Here is a 21,670-nt window from a genome sequence, read left to right as displayed (position 1 = left end):
TTATATTCTTCGTTCTCGTCTTAAACCCTAATTTTCCCAGAAGCTCTCTCACTCAATGGAAGAAGCAAGCTCAGCCTACGAAGAACAAGGTAAGCATATACTAATCTCTGTTTATTTGGTGTAATTAATTCGGTGGAGTGATTAGGGTTTTTGATTTGTGAGGTGCAGTTATGGTGGAGGAAGGCTATGCGAGTGAGGGTGTGGGAGATGAGATGCCGAGAGTTGAGGTTAGGGAGAATTATGAGGTTAAGGTTAAAGAAATGTTGCATAAGCTTACTTCTAGTGAGATTAAACTATGCTCCGCCGCGACGAAAGAGTTTGTTAAGTTGCTGAAAGGAGGTAATGGAGGTGAGTTGCTGTGTTATTATGTGCGAAATTCAGCTCAGTGCTCGGAGCTTTTGGGGGCTTGGAGTCTCCGGCGGGGGAAGGCCGGGTTGTTTTATATATTTAAGCTGGTTACAGCCTTTTTGAGTCATCCTGATGGGGTGTATGAGCCGAATGACATGGGGAGGCTGGCGGTGAGTAGGGTGTTGGATAAGTTTGCGAGGTTGATTATTGACCAGCAGCTGGGAGATGTGCATAAGGAGTTGAAGAGTAGTGAAGGGAAGCGGCAGAAGGCGGCGCTTTTGCTTTTGGCTGCGATTGTGAGGAGGGGGTCGGTTCTGGCGTCGGAGGTGGAGAAGAAGTTTGATTTTAAGTTGCAGGGGTTTTGCAAGTTGGGTGTGTGTAAAATGAGGGAGAATGAGAAGAAGATGAAGCTGTCGTTGAGGAAGTCGTTTGTTGCATTTGCAATGTCGTTTCTGGAGGTGGGGGCGCCGGGGTTGTTGAGGTCAGTTATACGGCAGAAGGAAATGTATTCTTGTGTCCTTCGCTGGCTTGAGAATGATGATGAGGAGACAGTTATATATATTCTGTCCACATTGCAAAACAAGATACTTGTTGAGGGTTCGTCGGTTCCCCCTGCTCTTCGGAGTGTCCTGTTTGGGAGTAATACTTTAGAACAATTAGCCAATATTTCTGGAAGGGACAATGGTGGGCCGTCTGCAGAATTGGCATACAGGGTCTTACTTGTGGTTTGCACTGATCCATCTAATGGCCTGATGGCAGATTCAAAGAGAAACCTAAAGGGAAATTTAAAGCGGCAAATGGACCTAATGAAGAAGCTTAGGGCGACAGAGGTTAGCTATCACAGGGATTTGCTCTTGGCTGTTGTTAGCAGGAGACCTTATCTTGGTGCAGCATACATGGAAGAGTTCCCGTACAATCTTGAAGATTATTCGTCACCCAAATGGTGAGAACTTATCCATACCATTTCATTCTATTTCTTGTTACTTCATACTCTATAGTTAGTGATGACTAAATCATTTGCAGGTTTTCTGTTGTTACTCTAGCAGCAAACTTGGTTTCCTCTGTGGGTAGCGGGCTTTCAGCCTTGGACAATGTGGATGTGCAGGATGTCACGAAATGCTTGTATCCTCGCCAGTTCAGCCGCACCTCAATCAATAAAGGGCTGCTTCACTCTGATTTTCTAGTAAAGCAGGGGACGTTAAGGCATCTTTTAGAAGCACTCAAGTTGTTAGATTCTTTCCTTGGTTTCTTAAATCGTAGAGACCGACGTGTTTCAGAATCTCTCAAGCAAGGATTTCAAAACGAAGTCCGAAGCTTGCTCCCAGATCCTGAACTTTTAAAGACTGTACTCTCTTCTATGAGTAGCAACCCGAGAAAGAGGACATCGGATCTGGAGAAGTTCCCAGAACATAGCCCAAAGAATGTGAAGAAGTTGAAAAAGAATTATGGGAACAAGGACACAGATATTGTTGTAGGTGGAATAAGTTTTGGTCCAGATAATTCTGAGTCCGAAAATGAAAATACTCTTGTGAATATTATGGCAGATCTTTGGGGTTTCAATCTAGGCTCCACACCTATTACTGCACTCAAGGATGCAGAGTTATACTTCTACTGTAGGGTTCTTGATGCTTTCAAAATATATCTTGTAAGTACTTTTTGTCTAGTTTTCTATGGATCTTTTATTGGGCTTTGCCTTGATGTGCAGACAAAAAATTCATGTACCTTATTTGCCTCACACCTTTGAACTATATGTATGCATTTCTTCTTTCCATTGTAAGTCTAAAAATATGTTTCATTTTCAAAAGAGCATGTGGCTGAAATTTGTGGAACTAATTTGATTCTTGTTTTGATCAATGTTGCTCATAATGGTCTTGTATTTCTTTTCTTGCAGCGGATAATGCCTACTGGCTTGGAGGGCTCATTTGAGTTCCTTATGAATCTCCTAAGCAGTGCTTTAGCATTACAACATAATCTACAGGGCTCTCTTTTGTCTTTGCTAATAGAATATGTTGGATGGTCTCCAAGGAATAAAACAACAAGCAAGATTCCACCCATGATGTACAAACATCTACAGACATTAATGAAGTTACTGATTTTTTCACCACTCAGTGACATAAAAGATCAAGCATACTGTCTCGCACAAGCAGCTTTGTTAAGTACTGGCGCTTTTGACAGAAACCAACATGACGTTGCTTCATGGTTCTTGTTTATACCGGGTTTTGATAGAGGACAGTCTTCGATAGAAGTCCTGGGTTCGGGAGTATTAGAAAGCTTGTCTAATGCTGTCATCTCATTCTTATGTGATGCTGTTTCCACGACAGGGAAGAATTTTTTCAAGAACTGGGATATTATTGTTAAGCGTGGTACCTACCATCTGGAAACTGTTAAAGGTGAACATGCTTCATTTAATCTATCTATTTAATGATTCATGAACCTTTTGAAGATATCTATTTAATAAAAGGAAGGTAATAAGCTGTCGCATCACACTAATGTTCCCCTTGCAGATGTGTCGCCTCAGGCCCCTCTAATCTTTCGGATACTGCAGAATTGTCTAAGGTTGCTTGATTCTGGGTCTGGAACTTTTACATTACCTGAGAAGACAATGATATCTACCTATGTATGCAATACACTGAAATATATCTTGAAAACTCAGGTATTGATCTTCTCTTTAGATTGCAATTGTTGTCTTTGGGACTCAATCTCATAAGGAACTTAATTTTACAGGTTGATGCATGGTTTCTATCCTCTATGATTTGCTCACTCTTGGTTGAGAGACTTGGTGGCTGTTGCACCACTAATGAGTTTAGGGACAACTGTGAGTGGAGGCCCTTGAACAGTTTATTATTGTTTTCACAGAGTAGTTCTGACAGTAAAATTCGTTGCATTCCCTCTATTGGCAATAAGACTAAGCCTTCTGGTAGTTCTTTTGAACTTACCCTAGAGGATGTTGAAAGAGTTGCGAAGAGTGGGAGTGATGGTGAAATAGCTGGAATAACCAAAGCCTTTTTTTCCTCAATTATCTGCACTACACCCAATGAAATTGTAGTAAATTTTCCATCAGTCATGGCAATTTCACAATGCCTTCTTGGTCTTCCACCCGCTCTCTTTTCATCAATTTTCTTTCTTGAACAAACCCTTCTCCCCAGTGTTTCTAAGTTGTGGCCTGGAGTTTTTTGTCGTGGTCTTAGTATGGCTCTAACCAATATCTGTTGCAAAGGAGGAATAGAAATTTCCTGTGGATCTCCTCATCAACCTAAAGCGACATATGACCAAAATTTTGATGTAAATGAAGCTGCAGCTACTGCCTTCAGTTTATTTTTGATGAAGGCACCTTTCCATGTTTTGTTTCCTGCAATCATGTGCATTGATGGTCCTTTTACATCAGAGCCCTCAAAGATACAATACCTTCTTCTGGCTAAACTATCTGACTTTGCAACTGATTACCACCTGATTTCCTATTTGCGGCTTGTGCTATTTTGGCTTTATCAGATAAGGTCATCCTGTAAAGTTGAAGAGCTAGTGGTTTTCGTACAGCTTTCTGAGATTTGCTCAGTTTTGGTGGAGAACTTATTATCGAAACTATTGGTTCTGAAGGCTGATACTGATAGCTCTGCTACCTCTGTTCTAAATCTATCAAGTCATGATATTCAAACGGTGGCTGAAACTATCTTCTTTCATCCTGCCACGGTGGCATCATTATCCAGCCCTCTGGAGTGTACAAAAAACTTGTCAGAGGGTGACCTACCAGACAACGTTGATGCTCTCATCAATTTATCCAGGGGTAAAGTTCATAAATTAGATCAGCATGCCTTGGGTATATTGGCAACAACTTGCAAGTACCTGTTTTCTCTGTGTGACCACCAATTTACACCTGAAGTAGAAGACGAGGCTGGTACAAAGTTTGTGAAAGCTTTCAAAATCTTGGTTAATAAGCTCTTTCAGGATTTGAAGGTCAAATTTGATCACAGCACTAGAAGTAATAATTGTATGGCTCTCCTCCCAACATTTTATGCTTTACATGCTTTGAGTGGTTTTATTTCTCCATTTGAGCTTCTTGAATTAGTGCACTGGATGTTTAGTAGGGTTGATACGGATGGCAACCAGAAATCTACTATTTGTTTTGGATCTTGGATTGCTGGTGGTGCTTTTAGAAATCTATCTAATTATTTGCAGCAGCCAAATACAAAGAGAAAAGCATTTGATTTGTTTTGGACGATGGAAGAAAACAATATCAACAGTGATATTGTTGAAGAAGTCTATATTAAGATATCAAAGTCATCCTTGCTTTTGGAATCAGAAGTTGCTGATCAGTGCTTGCTGGAAGCTATGAATGTGGTGCACAGGCAGAAATCTAAGCAAAAATGTACTTTTCATCCACTAACAATGGTGATGTCGAGAGTTATAGCAACTACTCCAGTAGAAATGCTTTCCCTTTGCATTTACAGAACAAGCAAGACGAAAGCTAGATTGTTGTCTCGTCTTATTGATATGGGCTCTTTGCATTTGGTCACCTTTGGGCACATACTGTTTGGTACTCTAGACACTAAATTTCTACATAAAGGCAATGTGAGATTTGCCCAAGCCCTGTCAGAGGACGACTATATGATGCTTCTGCCTTGCGCTCTGTCCTACTTGAATTCGGCTTTAATGAAATTTGGAAAGCCGTGTTACATCCATTTTAGAAATATCCTGTCCTTATATTCAAAGATTATTTTGGATGGTCTTCTTCATTGGAAGATGTTTGTTTCTCGTGATCTGTTTCATGAAGAATTTGGAGAGGTTTTGCCATCATCTGCTGAGGAAGTTCTTAACCTTATTAATGATAGTCTTCTTGGCAAAACGATATGTATGCTGCGCTATCACTTTGCCTGGAATGAAGATTCAATAGAGAGGAAAGACCAATTAAAGCATTTTAGGTCTGTTTTCCCACCTTCCACAGGGCATGAGGAGCTGATAGACTGGGATGTTGGTGGATTGGGTTCTCATTCTTTTAATGAAACATTAAACCTTGTAAATAAAATTTATGCAAAGGTTGCATTTTGTAGGCTGCTGTTGTTCCCCAAAGACACTCAGATTCACTCTCGTTCAGCTGAAGCCTGTGGGAACGTGAGAGATCTTTTTCTGGACGTGGAATCTAATGAAGGTAATTCCTCACAAATGCAGTTTTTGAAGACTTTGGTGGATATGTGGCAATGCCTTGTTAAAAAGGTCCCTTCATTCCTTCATAGCACTGATAGTTCATCATTGTGGAGATACCTGGAAATTCTCATATTGAATATCATTTTTGAACTGTCTAGAGAGATGCACGACTGTCTAATCAGAATACAGTCAATCCCCTTCCTAGAGAACTTGATGAAACTAGCTCTTCTGCATAGGTTTGATGATCCAACAACTTTGCAAATGCTCCGTCAGCTTCTGACTATTCTATCTGGAGGAAAATTTTCCTCCATTCCCTATCTTCAGCTTTTACTGGCACACTCTCAATTTGTGCCTACCATTCGTTCACTATCCAAACCATCACATTCATTCGATGTTGGCACATTTTCGAGGCCTATGGCTAGCATTCTTAGATCGCCTGTTTCCCTTACATCAAAGCAAAATGTTGATGATAAAGAAAGCGATTTGGAAACATCTGAGCTCTATGTAAAACAGTTGGAGGTTATCAAATTACTCAGGACACTCCTTGCTTTCAAGGTTCAGCAGGATGGTTTTGACTCCGGTAAAGATTTAGGCATTGATCTTAGGGAAGTTCATTTCCTGCTTCTGTCTTCTTATGGTGCAACACTAAATGAAATTGATGTGGAGATATATAATCTGATGCGCACAATTGAGTCTATTGATGGTATGGAGCATGTCCGATTTGCTGGAATGGATTACCTTTGGGGAAGTGCAGCGTTGAAGATAGAAAAGGAATGTAATCTGGAGCAGAGTTTGACTAATGATACAGTAAATGATGCTGAAGCAGTAAAAGAATACCGCAGAAATCAACTTAGAGAAAATCTGGTGATTGACCCCAAAATATGTGCTTTAACGGTGCTATATTTCCCCTACCATATAGTGGCATCTGATGAACTATTATCCTTGAATACGTTACGACCAGATCTTGTTGGTGATATCCCTGTGGTATGTATCTTGCCTTTTAATCTAATTGTTCATGAGCTAAGGCATTGAGATCATTCTCATCTAATTGTTTTTCTTTAAATTCTGTGCAGTTAAATTCCCTGGATGTTGCCACTAACAAAGAAAGATACAATCCTATTTTCATCTTGCGCTTCTCTATTCATTGTCTTTTGGAAGGTTATATTGAACCCTTGGAGTTTGCTGGTTTAGGCTTGCTTGCTATTGCCTTTATGAGTATTTCATCACCAAACGAAAAGATAAGAAGTTTGGGCTATGAAACTCTTGAAACATTGCAGGACGCATTGAAGGTAATGCTGTGTTTTATCTATTCCATATCTGCTACCTGTTGTCTGTGTATATGTGTATGTAAACTGTCAAACACATGCATATATAAATTTGTGTAATATAGTAATCATGCATATATAGATCATTCATGCCATCTGTAAATTATGGGAATAGGCATTCAATAAAGAGATGGCATAAATAATGTGCATTTGATATTTATTTCTACACTTTTTTTGAAGATGTTTATTAATCATGTTCGAACTACCTTTCACAGACATGTCAAAAGAGGAAGGGTGTCACACAAATTAAGCTTCTCTTGCTTTATGTCGAAAATGGTATACAGCACGTTGGGCAGAGAATCACTTCTGTAAATGCTATTTTTGCTGCAGAGACATCCCTCATATTATTAGATACTTCCCATGAACATTATGCGACTTTGCTTACGCTTTTGAAGAGATCGTCTGCACTGAACATGAAGGTGTGATTCATGTCATCTGTATCTGATAATTTTTTGTCTCTGCAATAAGACCTGTACATGAGTTATTTACAGACTATCTCTCTCTGATTTCAGAACATACCTTTCTTTAGCAATTTTTTCTGGAGTTCCTCTATCAACTTCAGATCAGAAAGATTATGGATACTGCGGCTATTATATGTGGGGCTGAACCTTGATGATGATGCACATGTTTATATCAAGAATTCAATTTTTGAGACTCTGTTTAGTTTCTATGTTTCGCCCCTTTCAGATAAGGAGTCCAAGGAACTAACACTTCAGGTAACCTTGGAGTTCATTTTGGTGACATCAGAAAAATTTCGTAGTGTTTACATTACATGACCACTGACCTTGCTGGTAGTACATAACTGAAATAGCGTACATCTTATCTCTTCTCAGGTAGTGAAGAAATCAGTTAAATTGCATAAGTTGGCTCGTCATCTAGTTGAAAAATGTGGTCTGATTCCATGGTTATCATCTCTTCTATCAATATCCAGTGAAAGTCGTCTTGAAGATGAAACTTTGTGCTTGTTGCAGTTGGGTGTGGTATCAGAGGTTATTACTGACACTATTGTCTTTTTTTTTTGTACATGGTTACTATCCTGAATTTTTAAGTTGTCTCTGCATGATAAAATGGAAAATTATAATTGTAAGCTGTACCAACATGTTTGTAATTAGAAACATCCTTTTTCTCTTGTTCAGTAAAATATAATCCTATAAAATAAGAGCACTGTTCATATACTCGTATCTCCTGTGGAGATGCCTCCTTTATGTGAATGAGAATGTGGCATCAATAATGTCTCGGTATAATTGATACCTGATGTAGAACAAAACAGTAAAATGTATTAAAGATAGAAAATCATATAAACGGAAATTCTAAAAAATCTGACTTATTCCGACCTTTGACTTCACAGCAAGAGCGTCCATTCAAATTTATTCCTAGTAGCTTATCCATGGCATATGAAAACTTGAAAGACATCATACTAAATACGCATTTGGGAATTGCACTGATTGCATAGTTAAGGACAACTTCTCAATTGCATGATGGTTAGCATGTGAGTGGACGAAGTTGTGTTGTGTACTTCTCTTAACCCCGGAAAGGGTTTCTGAATGAATAAATTGTAACTTGTATTTCTCCTTGAAGCTTACTATCCTGTATTCTTCAATTTAGGTGGTCAATGATGTTGTTTCATCAAGAAACATCACTGAATGGTTGCAGAACAATTCCCTTGAGCAACTTATGGAGTTCACTTCTCATCTCTACAAATTTCTTGCAGCTGATGAGAATTTGATGACAGATAATGTTGCAGTCATCAATCAGATTCTTAAAACAATAATATCTACATTGAAGGTATCTCAAAAGAGGACGATTTATCAGCCACATTTTGTTGTATCATTCGATGGTTTATTTAGAATATATAAGGCGGTGAAGGTCTACAATAATGGAAGATCATGTGCTACTGTAGAATTTGGTCTTAAAGCCATTTTGACGAGTGCCCCTTCATCTTCCATATTTTATGTGGTATCTCTCTATCTCTCTCTCTCTCTCCTGAATATGTAACTGTTGCTCAATGACATGCTGGTTATAGGTTCATGCAGATATGCATGATCTCTTGCATGATAGAAAATTGGAGGCTGTTCATTCTTTAAACTTAGGAAATTTCTAATTTGGTTTGCATCTCATCTTATTAGTTATGCCTTATAGTCCTGTAAATTCAGAAGCACATATTATAATAACTAATAACTCAGAACGACAGATTATAATAACTAACAACTGTTGTTACCATATTATTGATGGAACAAATACATTATCTGTCATGATGCTTAATGACTAGTTGACTACACCCACTGGTAGTTGAACTGTCGTATCATATACTTATGGTTGAGTATGTCCTCAGCATTCACCGGTACTTCTTGTATTTTTGTTGTTGTGAAACAATATCCTTTATTTACTCATGTATGTTTTCTTTACCGGTTCTCTTAAGCATACTATGAAAAGTGAAAGTTTTCTCTGAATTTGTTCCAGAATGGTGAAAAGCTTTCAAGTTTTATCACGTGGGCAATTTCCAGTGCTGTCGAAGCAGACTCTGCCAATAAATCTCATCAATGTTTCACTACTATTCCAGATGAAAAAGAGGTGTATGAGAATTCATTGATTTCTAAACTATTGCGTTGGCTATGTGCAACTGTAATTCTTGGAAAGTGTGATTGCACATCCAGTGACATGGATCCGGAAAGTTTAAACATAAAAAGTTTGCAGTCTTTAGTATCTTATGCTAATAAGGCATGTGGAGAAAGGGGCAGAGGCAGATATGGTTGTGAAGAGATCTTAGTGTCAGCAATTCTCTACCTTCACCAGCTCTCTGGAACAAATTACGAAATGCTACCATCTGTCGCTGCTGCACTTAGTCTTCTTTTTTCTAGTGGCTCCACTCCTGCAGGTATCATACATTTAATTGATTATGCATTTGGCATCTGTCAGGTTGAGTGATTCAGTAGAACATGGGAGGGTGGGTAGTTTGATCCAGGAATGATTAGTTTCGTCATTTCATTAATCCAGATTTTAATGAAGTCCTGAAGTTTACTTCAGAACCTAATGTAATTCATATAGAAAAGCTCAGAAAATGTGTTCTCGGAGGCAGTTTGTATGTTTTCTGTGGTTTTGATGTAAATTGCCACCACTTGATGCTTTACTAGACTTTTTATTATTATTATTTAAATGGCTGCAGCCATTGCTTCTCGCCTTTTGGTTGGGGTGCTGGATTGATTAATGAGATAGCTTGTGAATATGCATAATCATGTGGAACCATTAAATTGACTGTGTATCGCGCGCACACTCAGGTGCACATGCATGACAACTAGATTTACACTGATACCCTACCTGACTTTCTGTTTCAGGTTTCTTGCTTGATAATGAAACTCTCCAATCACTTTGGCTGAAGATACCTTGCCCTAATGAAGCTAATTCTGCCTGGAGATGGTAATAAATACTGTTCTTTAACCTGCTTTCCTTTTCTTTTCTTTTTTGGTATGTGAACATGGTCTAGTCACAAGGTGTATGGTTATAATTACAGTTTTTTTTTCTTGAACTCCTCTTAATATCAAGTTGGAGAGGCAGAGTACTCAGGTTGGGATTTTTTCAGGACACCTTGTATGTCTAACTAAAGGAAGAAAGTAAAATTTGATGGACAAAATGATAGATTGTTAAACCGAGCTAACATTTGTAATATTATTAGAGTGAGTGGAAGAATCCCGGTTATCTTGTTGTTCTACACTCCTGTCTGTGTTTAAAATGGTCAAATATTGGACTTGAGATTGCAGGATAACAAATAATCAGATATGGAGTGTAAACAGCTGCTGGCTCTCTTAAATTTTACAAATATGATAAATCCTCATCATTTGATTTGTGGAATGAGTGCACTTCTTTTTTCCGTCTAATACATTGGTGTCTTCTTGTAAACTATGATCCCCTGATACCAATTATAAAAACTAATCGTCTGGTCATAAATCGGTGCAGGTCATTTGACCAGCCCTGGAAGGATCCGATGTTGGAAGTCATTGATTCCCAGAGGATGGAGGAACTCCATGCTTGTGAATCACTTATAGTTGTATTTTCAAATCTGCTAGGAAAACGATCATCAGAATTTCAGGTTTCATCAACACAGGATATAGATAGATTTGGTGTATTTGATTGGGAAAAAAGCATCTTAACATCTGCTAATTGCTAGTTGAATAGAAGTAAAAGATTCTTTTCATTCATTTGGTCCAATGTAATAAATTCACCAATGACAGTGTACAGCTTAAAATGTTGTAGCAGACAATAAGATTCTAAATGAAAGGTCATTTCTTCTCCCTTCTCCATTTTCACAGTTTGACCTTGTGTACTCCTGTCCTGCTAATTTATAAGATGAACCGGGAGCATATCCTTATTGATTAAGATAAGATCTTGATGGGTGATGATTACAAAGTTTACAACCAGTTATAGTTCTTTTTAGTAACACATGAAAGCACATTCTTGTGACCAACAATGCTGGCATGGACCGCGCAGCTCCAGACACATACTGACTGAAGATCATAAACAACCTGACTTTAGATCGATATCGAAGGATCTGGAATCTGTTTCTTGATCTCTAAGGTACTTTCAGTCTTTCAGACAACCCTTAGCTTGCATTGATCCTTATCAAACTTAAGCTCATTACAAGTATAATGGTAAGTAACAAGTAAAGTAAATTTCTCTATTCCTGCTCAAAAGTCGCAACAGTTCTCATCAATAAATTACCAAAGAAACTTAAGTTCACCGTCGAGGAATCTTTCACATTAAGCCAAAGTCTTGAGCAGTTCTGTTTGGTGTTGAATAAAGCTCACAGCTTTAGAAAAAAGTACACAAATTTTTCTTGATTGTTGAGGAAAGTTCCAAACTTTAATAAAGATTTGTCATACTCATGTTCCAGATGCACCCTCCCTCATCATTATCCGACAAGGGTAATCTTGTCATTCCACTATAACAGTCCAAAAAGAACATGAACAAAAGGATATTAAGGAACCAAAGCTTGAAGTACTCTCTGGATTGACAAAGAAACAGAAAATGGAAACAGCCAAGCTTCTTTTACCATTTTTGTTGTTAATCTCGGTGGCCTTGACAGTCATCGCAGGTGAGTATGTCCGGCCTCAACCTCGGAGAGACCTCCAATTCCCATGGGACCCAAAGCCCTCTTCCCAACCGCAACAGGTGAGTTTACCTTTCACTGTTCCTTTGTTCTGCTTCTTTCACTTTCTGGGCAACCAATTACTTCATTTCTTGTGAACCCACAAACATATGTTCTGTTTTTGTAGTTGGGTTATGCTGGTTTTTCCACAAAGGTGTTTCCTTTGGGTCTTAATATTTGGTGGTCTTGATGTTTGGTCCAGTGTTTTTAGATTTTTTATGCAATTATGCTCTATGCTCTTTTTGCTCTGTTCCTAATAATTGTTGTTATTCAATCTGTAATTTGTGTTTTGCTGAACTGGATTCTGTTTTGGTATGAGGTTAATAGTTTGGAGGAAAGCTTTGGACTTTTGGCAAATAACGAAGGCTTTGTCTAATTATGTTGGTTTTGAATTATGTGCTATTTTAGGCTTAACAATCTTGAATTATGCTTTAAGTTATGGAAAACATAGGTTCGTTCTGTGTTAAACTGGAGAACATGTGTGTATTTGAAGCTAATTTGTGCAGAAAAGTAGTTCTCTTGATTTGAACTTCAACAAATCCTCTTTTAGTGGAGATAACAATGGGTATGGCAATTCCTGGATATCAATATAATTGAAAGTTAGACTCACTGAATGTTATGAAAGCCTTGTGAATGGTGTCATTTTTTATTTTCATGTGGGGCAAGTAAGTTCTTAGGCTTTTGGTCTTTGGCTTGATAGTTATATATCTTACTTCCTTTCATTCTCCAGCTATTCATTTGGTATAATATGTTAATACACAAATGCCGACCGCAGGTGCACATCTCTTTGGCAGGAGACAAGCACATGCGAGTGATTTGGGTCACCGGTGATAAATCTGCTCCTTCAATTGTTGAATATGGAACATCATCGGGAAAATATAGCTCCGTAGCTCAAGGGGAAAGCACTTCGTATAGTTATCTGATGTATAAGTCTGGGCAGATACATCATACTGTCATCGGTCCACTTGAACATGATACGGTTTACTTCTACAAATGTGGAGGACAAGGTCCTGAGTTTCAGCTCAAGACCCCTGCTGCTCAATTTCCAGTTACTTTTGCTGTGGCCGGAGATCTGGGTCAAACTGGATGGACAAGGTCAACCCTAGACCACATCGACCAATGCAAGTATGATGTGCATCTCCTTCCTGGAGACCTTTCATATGCTGATTATGTGCAGTCTCGGTGGGATACTTTCGGTGAGCTGGTACAGCCACTCGCAAGTGCAAGGCCATGGATGGTAACCCAGGGAAACCATGAGAAGGAGAGGATACCATTCTTTAAGGATGGGTTTGAGTCCTATAATTCTAGGTGGAAAATGCCATATAAAGAGAGTGGATCGAGCTCAAATCTATATTACTCTTTTGAAGTTGCAGGCAGTCATATTATCATGCTTGGCTCGTATACTGGTTATGATGAATATTCAGATCAGTACAGGTGGTTGAAGGTTAGTTGGCTATCTGCTACCTTAATTTATAAAGACATCAACAAAACTTCAATATTATTATTAATGTGTCAATGATACCTTCTATATTGGTTAGGTTATGCCCTATACTCGTGTAGTTCCACCCTGCTCTAATTTTTTGAGTGTTTTAGCATTGCCTGAACCTGTTGATTGTGCTGGATAAATGTCCATATCACGTATAAAGTATGTACATGTCTTACCTTTCTGAATACTTGAAGTAGTTCTAGATGGTATTATCAACATAAACCAAGTCAATGAAACCAATTCCAAGAAAGATAAGGAGTAGGGAAAAGCTTTGCAGCCTATACTGCGGAAATAATATGTGGACACTGATCCATTTTATGGTAGTTGGTCCATGTGTAGCCTTTAGGACAGCAGCTCAAGCTTTTTACCGTGGTTATAAGTATTTTTTTTTTCATGTTACTCAGAGATTAAAGTCTCAAGTTATGAGGAATATTTCGACAGTAATATCTGCAGGCATTGTGCTTCATCTTTTACTATTTAATGTTTAGATGTATCTATGCTGCTTTCTTTTTATTTCTTAACACTTTCATATTTGAATATTTTCTTATTTGGTTACCTCTCTTGACATCAATCTTCTCATATCAAACAAGGGTTTGTTTAGGTACTCATGTATCAGAATTTTGTTCCCTTTGGTGTTAAACTGCAGGCTGATCTGTCAAAGGTAGATCGACAAAAGACACCGTGGTTGCTTGTGCTATTTCATGTTCCCTGGTATAATAGTAACAAGGCCCATCAAGGTGAAGGGGACAGCATGATGGCAGCAATCGAGCCATTGCTTTATGCTGCTAGTGCTGATATAGTGTTTTCAGGTCATGTTCATGCTTACGAGCGCTCGGTATAGGTCTGCCCAAATCTCTAAATTATAAATTCATTGAAGCTAGTTTTTAATCCAAAATGTTTTCTTTGCAGAAACGTGTTAACAGTGGAAAATCAGATACATGTGGTGCAGTCCACATTACTATTGGTGATGGAGGAAATCGAGAAGGTTTAGCTCAAAGGTACATCACTGTGCTCCAAATGTTATCCAATTTTCAATGTGGGAAAAATTTATTGTAGTGATTCTTAATTGATCTGCGAGATGCAGTATCTACACTGTACGTGGGTTGGGGGATTGCTTTAATTGTTGTCAGAACTTATGATACTTCCTCTTAATCCAAAATGATGGTTTTTATTAGCCTTTAATTTTTTTTCTTGCATTTACATTTACAGTACTTCAGCGAAAAACTTGCTCAAGGCTGTTTTGATTTCTTAATTATTTACAATCAATCTCATGAATTCACAGGTACGTGCACCCATCACCTGAGTGGTCAGTTTTCCGGGAAGCAAGTTTTGGTCATGGTGAGCTAAAGATAGTCAATTCAACTCATGCCTTTTGGACCTGGCATAGGAATGATGATGATGAGCCAGTAAGGTCTGATCAGGTCTGGATAACCTCCTTGGTCAGTTCAGGATGTGTTGCTGAGAAGACACATGAGCTGAGGACGATACTCATGTCACCATAGTACATTAGTACATCTGATGCCCGCTTCACTTGAGTTGTGTGAAGTTTAACTTCTCAGCATCATAATATCTTAAGCGAATCATTCTCCCTGCTATAATGCAGTGCCCAGAGGGTGCTGTTTGATCAAATAGTTCATTTGTGCAGAGCACCTATGTATATAGCATTTTGAGAGTGCAAGCTTTTCTACATGTTTTTTTTAACTTTATTCTAGAATATACATATACCAAAAATTCTGCATATGTAATATATGTTACATTTAATATATGTACACTAATATCAATATTGCTCTATCATCTTGATCAAAAAATATCATACTGTGCCACCATTGTGTTCAGTGACTCAAATTTTCAACTATTTTGATTTAGTATGATGATACTACGTTTTAGTATGTCGGCTTGTTGACTATTACAGGAGACAGTACATTTATAGACTAAAGTACTACATTTCCTTCACTATCTGGCAAAAAAATTTAAGTGCAAGTACAAGAAAATATATTTACTTGGGCAGAAATGTGCAAGACAGTCTGCCAGATATAGCATCTTGACACAAAAACTGGCAGAATATAGCACTTGCATTGGATTTAGCAGAGGAGATTTTCTTGAAACTGAGTACCAACCCGACCACCATAAGCATAATGAAGTTTCCATCTCTATGATCTATGAATGCAGTTGGAGTCTTGTTCTTGATCTTGTTTCCCCCTCCACAGTATAATCTGCTCATCTTTGAACAAAAGAGGGACGCAAGGTACAAGGTCCTGAATGTATGGTATATGCACAGATCAGAAAACATAAAAATGAAGTAGAAACCGAGAAGAAAGTTCAAAATTTATTTCATGACAAACCATACCCTCAATTTCGCACCTATTCTTTTGCAATCACTGGTACCAGCATGAGTGCAGTCTAGTCTCACCACCTCCTCAGTCATGAACGCCTCCTTTACTTTCTCCACAACATTTACATACACACCATTTCTAGCTGCAGAAATTAAGAGGAATAAATTAAAGCTCACAAAAAAGGATAAAAAATTGTTGACAGATAAGTAAAAGAGCATGCAGTATAGCCCGCTACTTCTGATATCCAAATTCACTACCGAAAGATTCTTCCTCTCAGGAAAAGCACTTACTAAGTTTCATGAGAGGGAGGGCATTTAGTCCCCTGTTACGTAATGCCTTGGTCTCTTCAAATGTCAAGCCATCAGCAACATTCTTCACAAGCTTTGGATATATCGGAGGATAGGGCTTCCAAAGCATCACAGGAATCACTGGCCGATTCTTCGGATCATAATTTCGACCGCGGTATAATATAAGGACATTAATATGCCGTTTAATAATAGCCCCTCCAGACTTGTCCTGCATAGACACTACTACTCAAAAAGCCAACCACCTCTAACCATCACAACTCAAAAGTCAAAACCAATTCGAGATATATCACCAGAGTAAAGTTCAAACCTCAAGGTGGAAGCAAACATTGTCCATATCAAGAGTCGGAGCCCCCAAACACTTGATCCTCACAGCCTCAGCCCGCTTCCAATGGTTGTGAATATCATCCAACATGTTATGAGTAACACCTCCCTTTCCTGATACAAGACCAAACTAATTAATCCCTTATCCTTCACTCATTACAAAACACAAGCTATTACCAAAGTATGCATAAAACTGTCGAAAATGCAACACACGACCAACCTCAAATAACAACACAATGCAGTACATGGGTCAATCTCAGAGAGTTAAAGATTGGATTTTTAGGCATTACCCAAGTTAATTTGGCGGGAGCAATCACTATGCCGATACCGCTCCACCACCTCAGCCACTTCCTCATCCGAAAGCGGGTCACCCAGGACCCGGTTCCTCTGCTCGGCCAGCCGGTTCATGTCAGCTTCTTGTTGGGCCGGGGCAGCCGTCCCGGTCCATTTCCGATCAAGCCGTCCCGGCCCGAAAGGAGAGAACTTTGGCGACTCCCGGTACGAAATGGGGTCCGCCGATGGGGTTTCCGAGTAGGAGTAGCTGAAGCCGAAGGGAAGGTCCGATTTGAGAGGCTGGGTCGGGTTTTTTTCCGGGTCAGCATTTTGGGGGTTTTTGGTTTTGGGGGTTTGGGGTTTGGAGGCTGGAGAAAACGGCGGGTCGTAATCGTGGGGATTAGTCGGGAGAGATTGAGTGAGGAGGCGAGTGAGGAAGAGGAAGGGTTTATTAGGGTTTAGGGTTTTAGGAGATGAGGAGAGAAGCTTGAGCATTTGGTTCATACTTCTGAGACTCTGTTTGGTGTTGTTGCTAGCAAAACGGGGCTTCGAAAATTTGAAATTTGAAGAACATGAGGGTAATATAGTAATTTGACAAGAACCACATAGGACACAGCTGAGATGAATTGCAAAACTGCGATGGGTTTGTATTCATTGATAATGGCTTACAATTGAGATCACAATTGTGCCAAAAGTGATATTGAGCACAAGGTTCACTAGGGCGGCGAGGCATTGCTTAATCTCTCCTCTTTGCATCTTCTCTGGTCGCCAACCATGGACTCGAAAACATCCAAGAGATTGTCTAGGCCTTCAGGACTGTCCCCTACCGCCTTTAGCGCGTATACAATGCTCTCGATGGTGGAAAGGAATCCAGGTTTAGGCTGGACTCTGACTTCATTGTACAAGCTGAGCTTGTACAAATCCAACCTCAAGTGCGGCAGTAGCTTAAGCCAGGGGTTCTCCACATACATTCTCTTTGCCTTTGACCATGTTCCGTCTAGAACAATCAAATTCTTGACCTTGATATCCATGGCTTCAAGGTCACTGGCACTAACTGCTGCTTTGGATGGGAACAAGAGAACAGATCCTGGAGGAACTTCCACTTCAAACTCTACATTTCCTCTCGGTAGCTGCTTTTGCAACTTTTGTACAACAAACCCCTTTGCCAAAGCCTCACGCGCTTCTTTAATGTCCAAAATCGTATCAAATTGCAAATTATTGTGATGGGTTTGTGGCATCCAAGTATGACTAAAAGAGCTAATGACACCATTCTTGCCAATTGTAGCCATTACAACAGGTCCAACACGACCAACTTTCCCACCTTCAATCGACTCAAAATCTGTAGCAGTTGGAGACTCATCCACATTGGACTGTCCATCCAAATGCTTATCACAAGTCTCCAAACCCAACACACCCTTTACATCACTGCATTCATGCTCTTGCTCCACAAGAAACCCATCACCGCTCGATACACTACAATCTCCCACACAATCCACACCTCCTAATTGGTTTCCATGACTCATATCACCTACACCATTCCCAAAACTACACTCCTCATTACAATTGATCACACTACTACTCTCAAACCCTCCAATTTCTGACTCAACACCTCCACCAAAACCTCCACCATTTAAACCCTTCCGGTCCAAACCCATATCCAAATCCGGGTCCAGCAACCGAATAACAAACCGGGCATCAAAATGAACATCAAAAACAGTAACCACTCTTACATTCTTAAGCCCCAACCTCGCAATCCTAGCTGAATTAAGAGGGTGGTTCTTCTCAAAGCTGTGTTGAAGAATAGTCACACTTACAGAGTTGTGGAGCCCCTCCGGGTTGTGGATCCGATTGCAGAGGCAGAGCCGGACGGGTTTGGAGCACGAGGGGCAAATGGGTCTTTTGGAAACAGCCTGAGTTGGGGTCACCATCTTCAGGGTTTGGGGAAGAAGAAGAAAGGAGGGTTTATGGAGATTTGGACAGAACCGAACCAACATTGTACTAGGCTTCACTCTGTTTTCTACTACAGACCAGTCTATAACTTTATAGTTGTGCTATACGACGAGTCGTTCAATAAGAGCAAAGTGCCAAAAGTGTGCTGAACTGCCAAAAGTGTGCAACACTTGTCCCAATCACCTCTTCTTCTGTGTTCAGTTCTGTTCTGCACTTTTGTCGATCATAAATGATCAAAACCCAAATGCTCGAGTCCGAGAAACAGAGCTCATTTCAGTAAGAGGTACTGATTCTATCTTATATCTTGAGTTTGTAACTGGGTTGGTTGAGTTACTTGAGTAGCAGTAGTGATTCTGTTTGATGGGCTACTAGTCTTATTATTTGTGGAGATGAGCTTTCTCTTTTGCTGTTGATTGGAAATTTGATGAGAATTTAGGAATTGGGTTTGTTGAAATCACACTTTGGGTTTGTGTTCTTACTGATTTTTGGATTGTCTTATATTCTTGTAATTTTGAAAGTTTAAATTTTTCCAAGTTGATCATGGGAGAATTCTTGATGACTAATTAGTATATATTTCTTGAGTTTCAAAAGTGTGAAAAGCCAAATATAGATCTGGGTTCTCTTCCTTGTGGCAGTGAATTTTGTAGAATTATTTGGAGGTTCTGTGGTCTGCATGATTAGGAAAGTTTACTGAGTAGATTGGTGTTAAATTGGTTTCAGGCTGTGTTGATTTAGTCTATTATATATATTTGAGATTGAAGTACTCTATATTTGGATTCTATGGCAGAAATTGGCGTTTGTGGATATTTTAGTCTGGCAGGTTAGATTGCACTAGGACACTAGGTTGCAGATCTATGAAAATGTTAAGGAATCTTTCTTTTAAACTAGTGAAGGAATCTTTGCCTCTATCCTACCTAAGTGAACTAAAGAGTTTTGTTTAGTCATAGTAAAATTTCATTTCACCTTGCTATGAACAATTTTGTGATTTACCAACCATATACTGTATGTTCTCTTTTTCTTTTTCTTGTATGTATGCTTTTCATCTTCTGCAAACTGTAATCTTTAAAAACATATGTAAGTATGTATGTATGTATTCTCGGCTGCAGACGTCCGCACGGTGCGGATTCAACGATTCCGGCCACCGGCAACGCGCAACGACAGCACCGACCAGCACATCCGCACTCCCCTCCTCCCGGTGCTACTGTCTGTGCCGGCTGGAGCTGCAGCGCCGGCGTGGGCCAGTCAGAATCTCGAAATTTCAAATTTTTGGGCACCGTGCGGAGATTTCGAGATTCGGACTGCCGTAGGCCAGCGATGCAGCTCTGGCCGGCACAGACAGGAGCACCGAGAGGAGGGGAGTGCAGCTGTGCTGGTCATTGCGCGTCACCGGTGGCCGGAATCGCCGAATCCGCGCCGTACGGACGGTGAGGACGTTCGCAACTGAGAAATTTTGTATATATAGAGCTCCGAAATTTCAATATAGCCTGTAGAAACATTTATTAATGTAATACCCTATAAGCTATTCATACATTTTAATGCTCTGAATTGTATAAAGTCTACAATGATGAATTCTATAAACATGCATACACAGTTAGAGAAAATGAATTTTTTCTTCTGGTAAAACCCATTTATCCAATTCAGTCCTAGAAAAGAGAAGCAGACCCTGTTGGAGAAAAAGAACAATTTCTTTCTGGGATTTGTAACCAGAAGTCATGCATTTCTGAAACTCAGTTTTGGGTTTCTTTTGTGGGAATATTTGGATTACTTGGAAATTTGCTAAGTAGCACGGACACGAGTGTCTGTATTGGACACGATTCGATACGTAGACACGGCATATAGAAATTTTTTTGGACACGGACACGTGGTGGACACGTTAATTAAATATTATTTTTAATATATATATATATATTAAAAAAATTATTTTATAAATTTGAAAGTATTTAGAATTTTAGATGTATACATATGTCAAAGTGTGCATTAAAATGATGAAAACATAACTTGTTAAAATGGCTAAGGACTTGATAAGTACCTTAGATAACTAAGGTTCGAATCCCACCATAAACATTCTTATTTTTATCACGAGTTTCTCTCCTTATATATATTAAAGTGTGCATAAATATAACAAAACTGAATTTGTTTGAATGGTTGAGGAGTTGTTGAGTGCCTTGGATGACCAAGGTTCGATTCTCACCATAAGCACTTTCACTTTTATTATGAGTTGGTGCGTGTCCGCGTGTCCGGGCCGTGTCCAAAGTAAGTTCGCGTGTCCATGCGTGTCCATATTCGTGTCGGACACGCAATACGGTACCATGAGCACGTGTCCGTGCTACTTAGGAAATTTGTTATATTCACAAATCAAATACAGAAACAAAAAGGCTTCTAAATCATATAGTTGGGTTACTAATTAAATGTGTAAGCTTGGGAATCATGCAGTTGAGTTACGATTTACGAATTAAATGGGAATTAAACATACAAATTTACTAGCCACTTTCTGTATTTTTCTTGCATGTCTTGTTTCATCTTCCGCTTACTGCACAACTTTGATACTCAATTTATCGAAACATTGTATAAAATGTATTGTGTTTGTAGTAACCGTTTCTGCAGCCACACTAATATGGTTAAAGAGACAGCACCAAGTGCAGAATTCTGCTGCTCTTGTTGCTGGTAGCAGGCAAGTCTATTCATTCCATCTTTGATTCTTTTCATGCGTCTCTGCTCCTTAATTTTATGGATACATGTATGTCGTTTGATCTAATTACAGCAGGAAATAGTAATAAGTACTGCAGTATGCCAGTATTTGTTCATCACTTAGTGACTGCAGTCTGCAGTATAGTACTGAATTAAATTTATGAGTGTCATTCTGGCAGAAATTAGCTATTTAACATCAAGAATAATTCATGTGCCATTGTATTTTGTTCTATATCTTATGACTGCACAGTCTGCACTAGGACCGTTCTCCCATCTATCCTTAGCTTACAAGTTTGGGGATAAATGTAATCTTATAAAAGTCATAGAAAATCTGCGTTAGGGCAGATAATTCTGTTTTC

The 21,670-nt window shown here is 39.2% G+C and overlaps 4 protein-coding genes across 5 annotated transcripts; 2 read left to right on the top strand and 2 right to left on the bottom strand.

The window, feature by feature from the left end:
* Nucleotides 1-51: 51 nt before the first annotated feature.
* Nucleotides 52-11,101, top strand: LOC126786419 (uncharacterized). Of its 2 annotated transcripts, XM_050512240.1 has the most exons (14): nucleotides 52-89; nucleotides 169-1,291; nucleotides 1,372-1,993; nucleotides 2,240-2,738; nucleotides 2,853-3,001; nucleotides 3,073-6,471; nucleotides 6,561-6,776; nucleotides 7,028-7,231; nucleotides 7,325-7,528; nucleotides 7,646-7,801; nucleotides 8,418-8,768; nucleotides 9,273-9,687; nucleotides 10,145-10,226; nucleotides 10,764-11,101. In XM_050512240.1, exons 1-14 carry the CDS (start codon nucleotides 56-58, stop codon nucleotides 10,972-10,974), a joined length of 7,665 nt encoding a protein of 2,554 aa, XP_050368197.1. In that variant the 5' UTR covers nucleotides 52-55; the 3' UTR covers nucleotides 10,975-11,101. The 2 variants fall into 2 exon arrangements, 1 of the variants encoding a protein (XP_050368197.1); XR_007671193.1 differs by lacking the exons at nucleotides 9,273-9,687; nucleotides 10,145-10,226; nucleotides 10,764-11,101 and having other exon boundaries at nucleotides 7,744-7,801; nucleotides 8,418-8,488.
* Nucleotides 11,102-11,814: 713 nt separating this feature from the next.
* Nucleotides 11,815-15,095, top strand: LOC126786313 (purple acid phosphatase 18). The gene is made up of 5 exons (XM_050512097.1): nucleotides 11,815-11,975; nucleotides 12,728-13,396; nucleotides 14,085-14,273; nucleotides 14,348-14,436; nucleotides 14,721-15,095. Exons 1-5 carry the CDS (start codon nucleotides 11,832-11,834, stop codon nucleotides 14,938-14,940), a joined length of 1,311 nt encoding a protein of 436 aa, XP_050368054.1. The 5' UTR covers nucleotides 11,815-11,831; the 3' UTR covers nucleotides 14,941-15,095.
* Nucleotides 15,096-15,329: 234 nt separating this feature from the next.
* LOC126786315 (CRS2-associated factor 2, mitochondrial) lies at nucleotides 15,330-17,298 on the bottom strand. Its single transcript, XM_050512100.1, has 5 exons — nucleotides 16,691-17,298; nucleotides 16,387-16,514; nucleotides 16,062-16,287; nucleotides 15,786-15,913; nucleotides 15,330-15,693 (listed from the first exon to the last, which is right to left on the bottom strand). Exons 1-5 carry the CDS (start codon nucleotides 17,175-17,177, stop codon nucleotides 15,589-15,591), a joined length of 1,074 nt encoding a protein of 357 aa, XP_050368057.1. The 5' UTR covers nucleotides 17,178-17,298; the 3' UTR covers nucleotides 15,330-15,588.
* A 64-nt stretch (nucleotides 17,299-17,362) lies between these two features.
* Nucleotides 17,363-18,654, bottom strand: LOC126786314 (uncharacterized). The gene has a single exon (XM_050512098.1). The coding sequence runs from the start codon at nucleotides 18,599-18,601 to the stop codon at nucleotides 17,390-17,392; it is 1,212 nt and encodes a 403-aa protein (XP_050368055.1). The 5' UTR covers nucleotides 18,602-18,654; the 3' UTR covers nucleotides 17,363-17,389.
* Nucleotides 18,655-21,670: the final 3,016 nt, after the last annotated feature.

The sequence above is a fragment of the Argentina anserina genome, chromosome 3 (assembly GCF_933775445.1).
Source record: "Argentina anserina chromosome 3, drPotAnse1.1, whole genome shotgun sequence".
In the NCBI taxonomy this organism is placed as follows: domain Eukaryota; kingdom Viridiplantae; phylum Streptophyta; class Magnoliopsida; order Rosales; family Rosaceae; genus Argentina; species Argentina anserina.
Note: the sequence above shows the minus strand (reverse complement) of the source record. Positions and strands in the feature narration are given on the sequence as shown.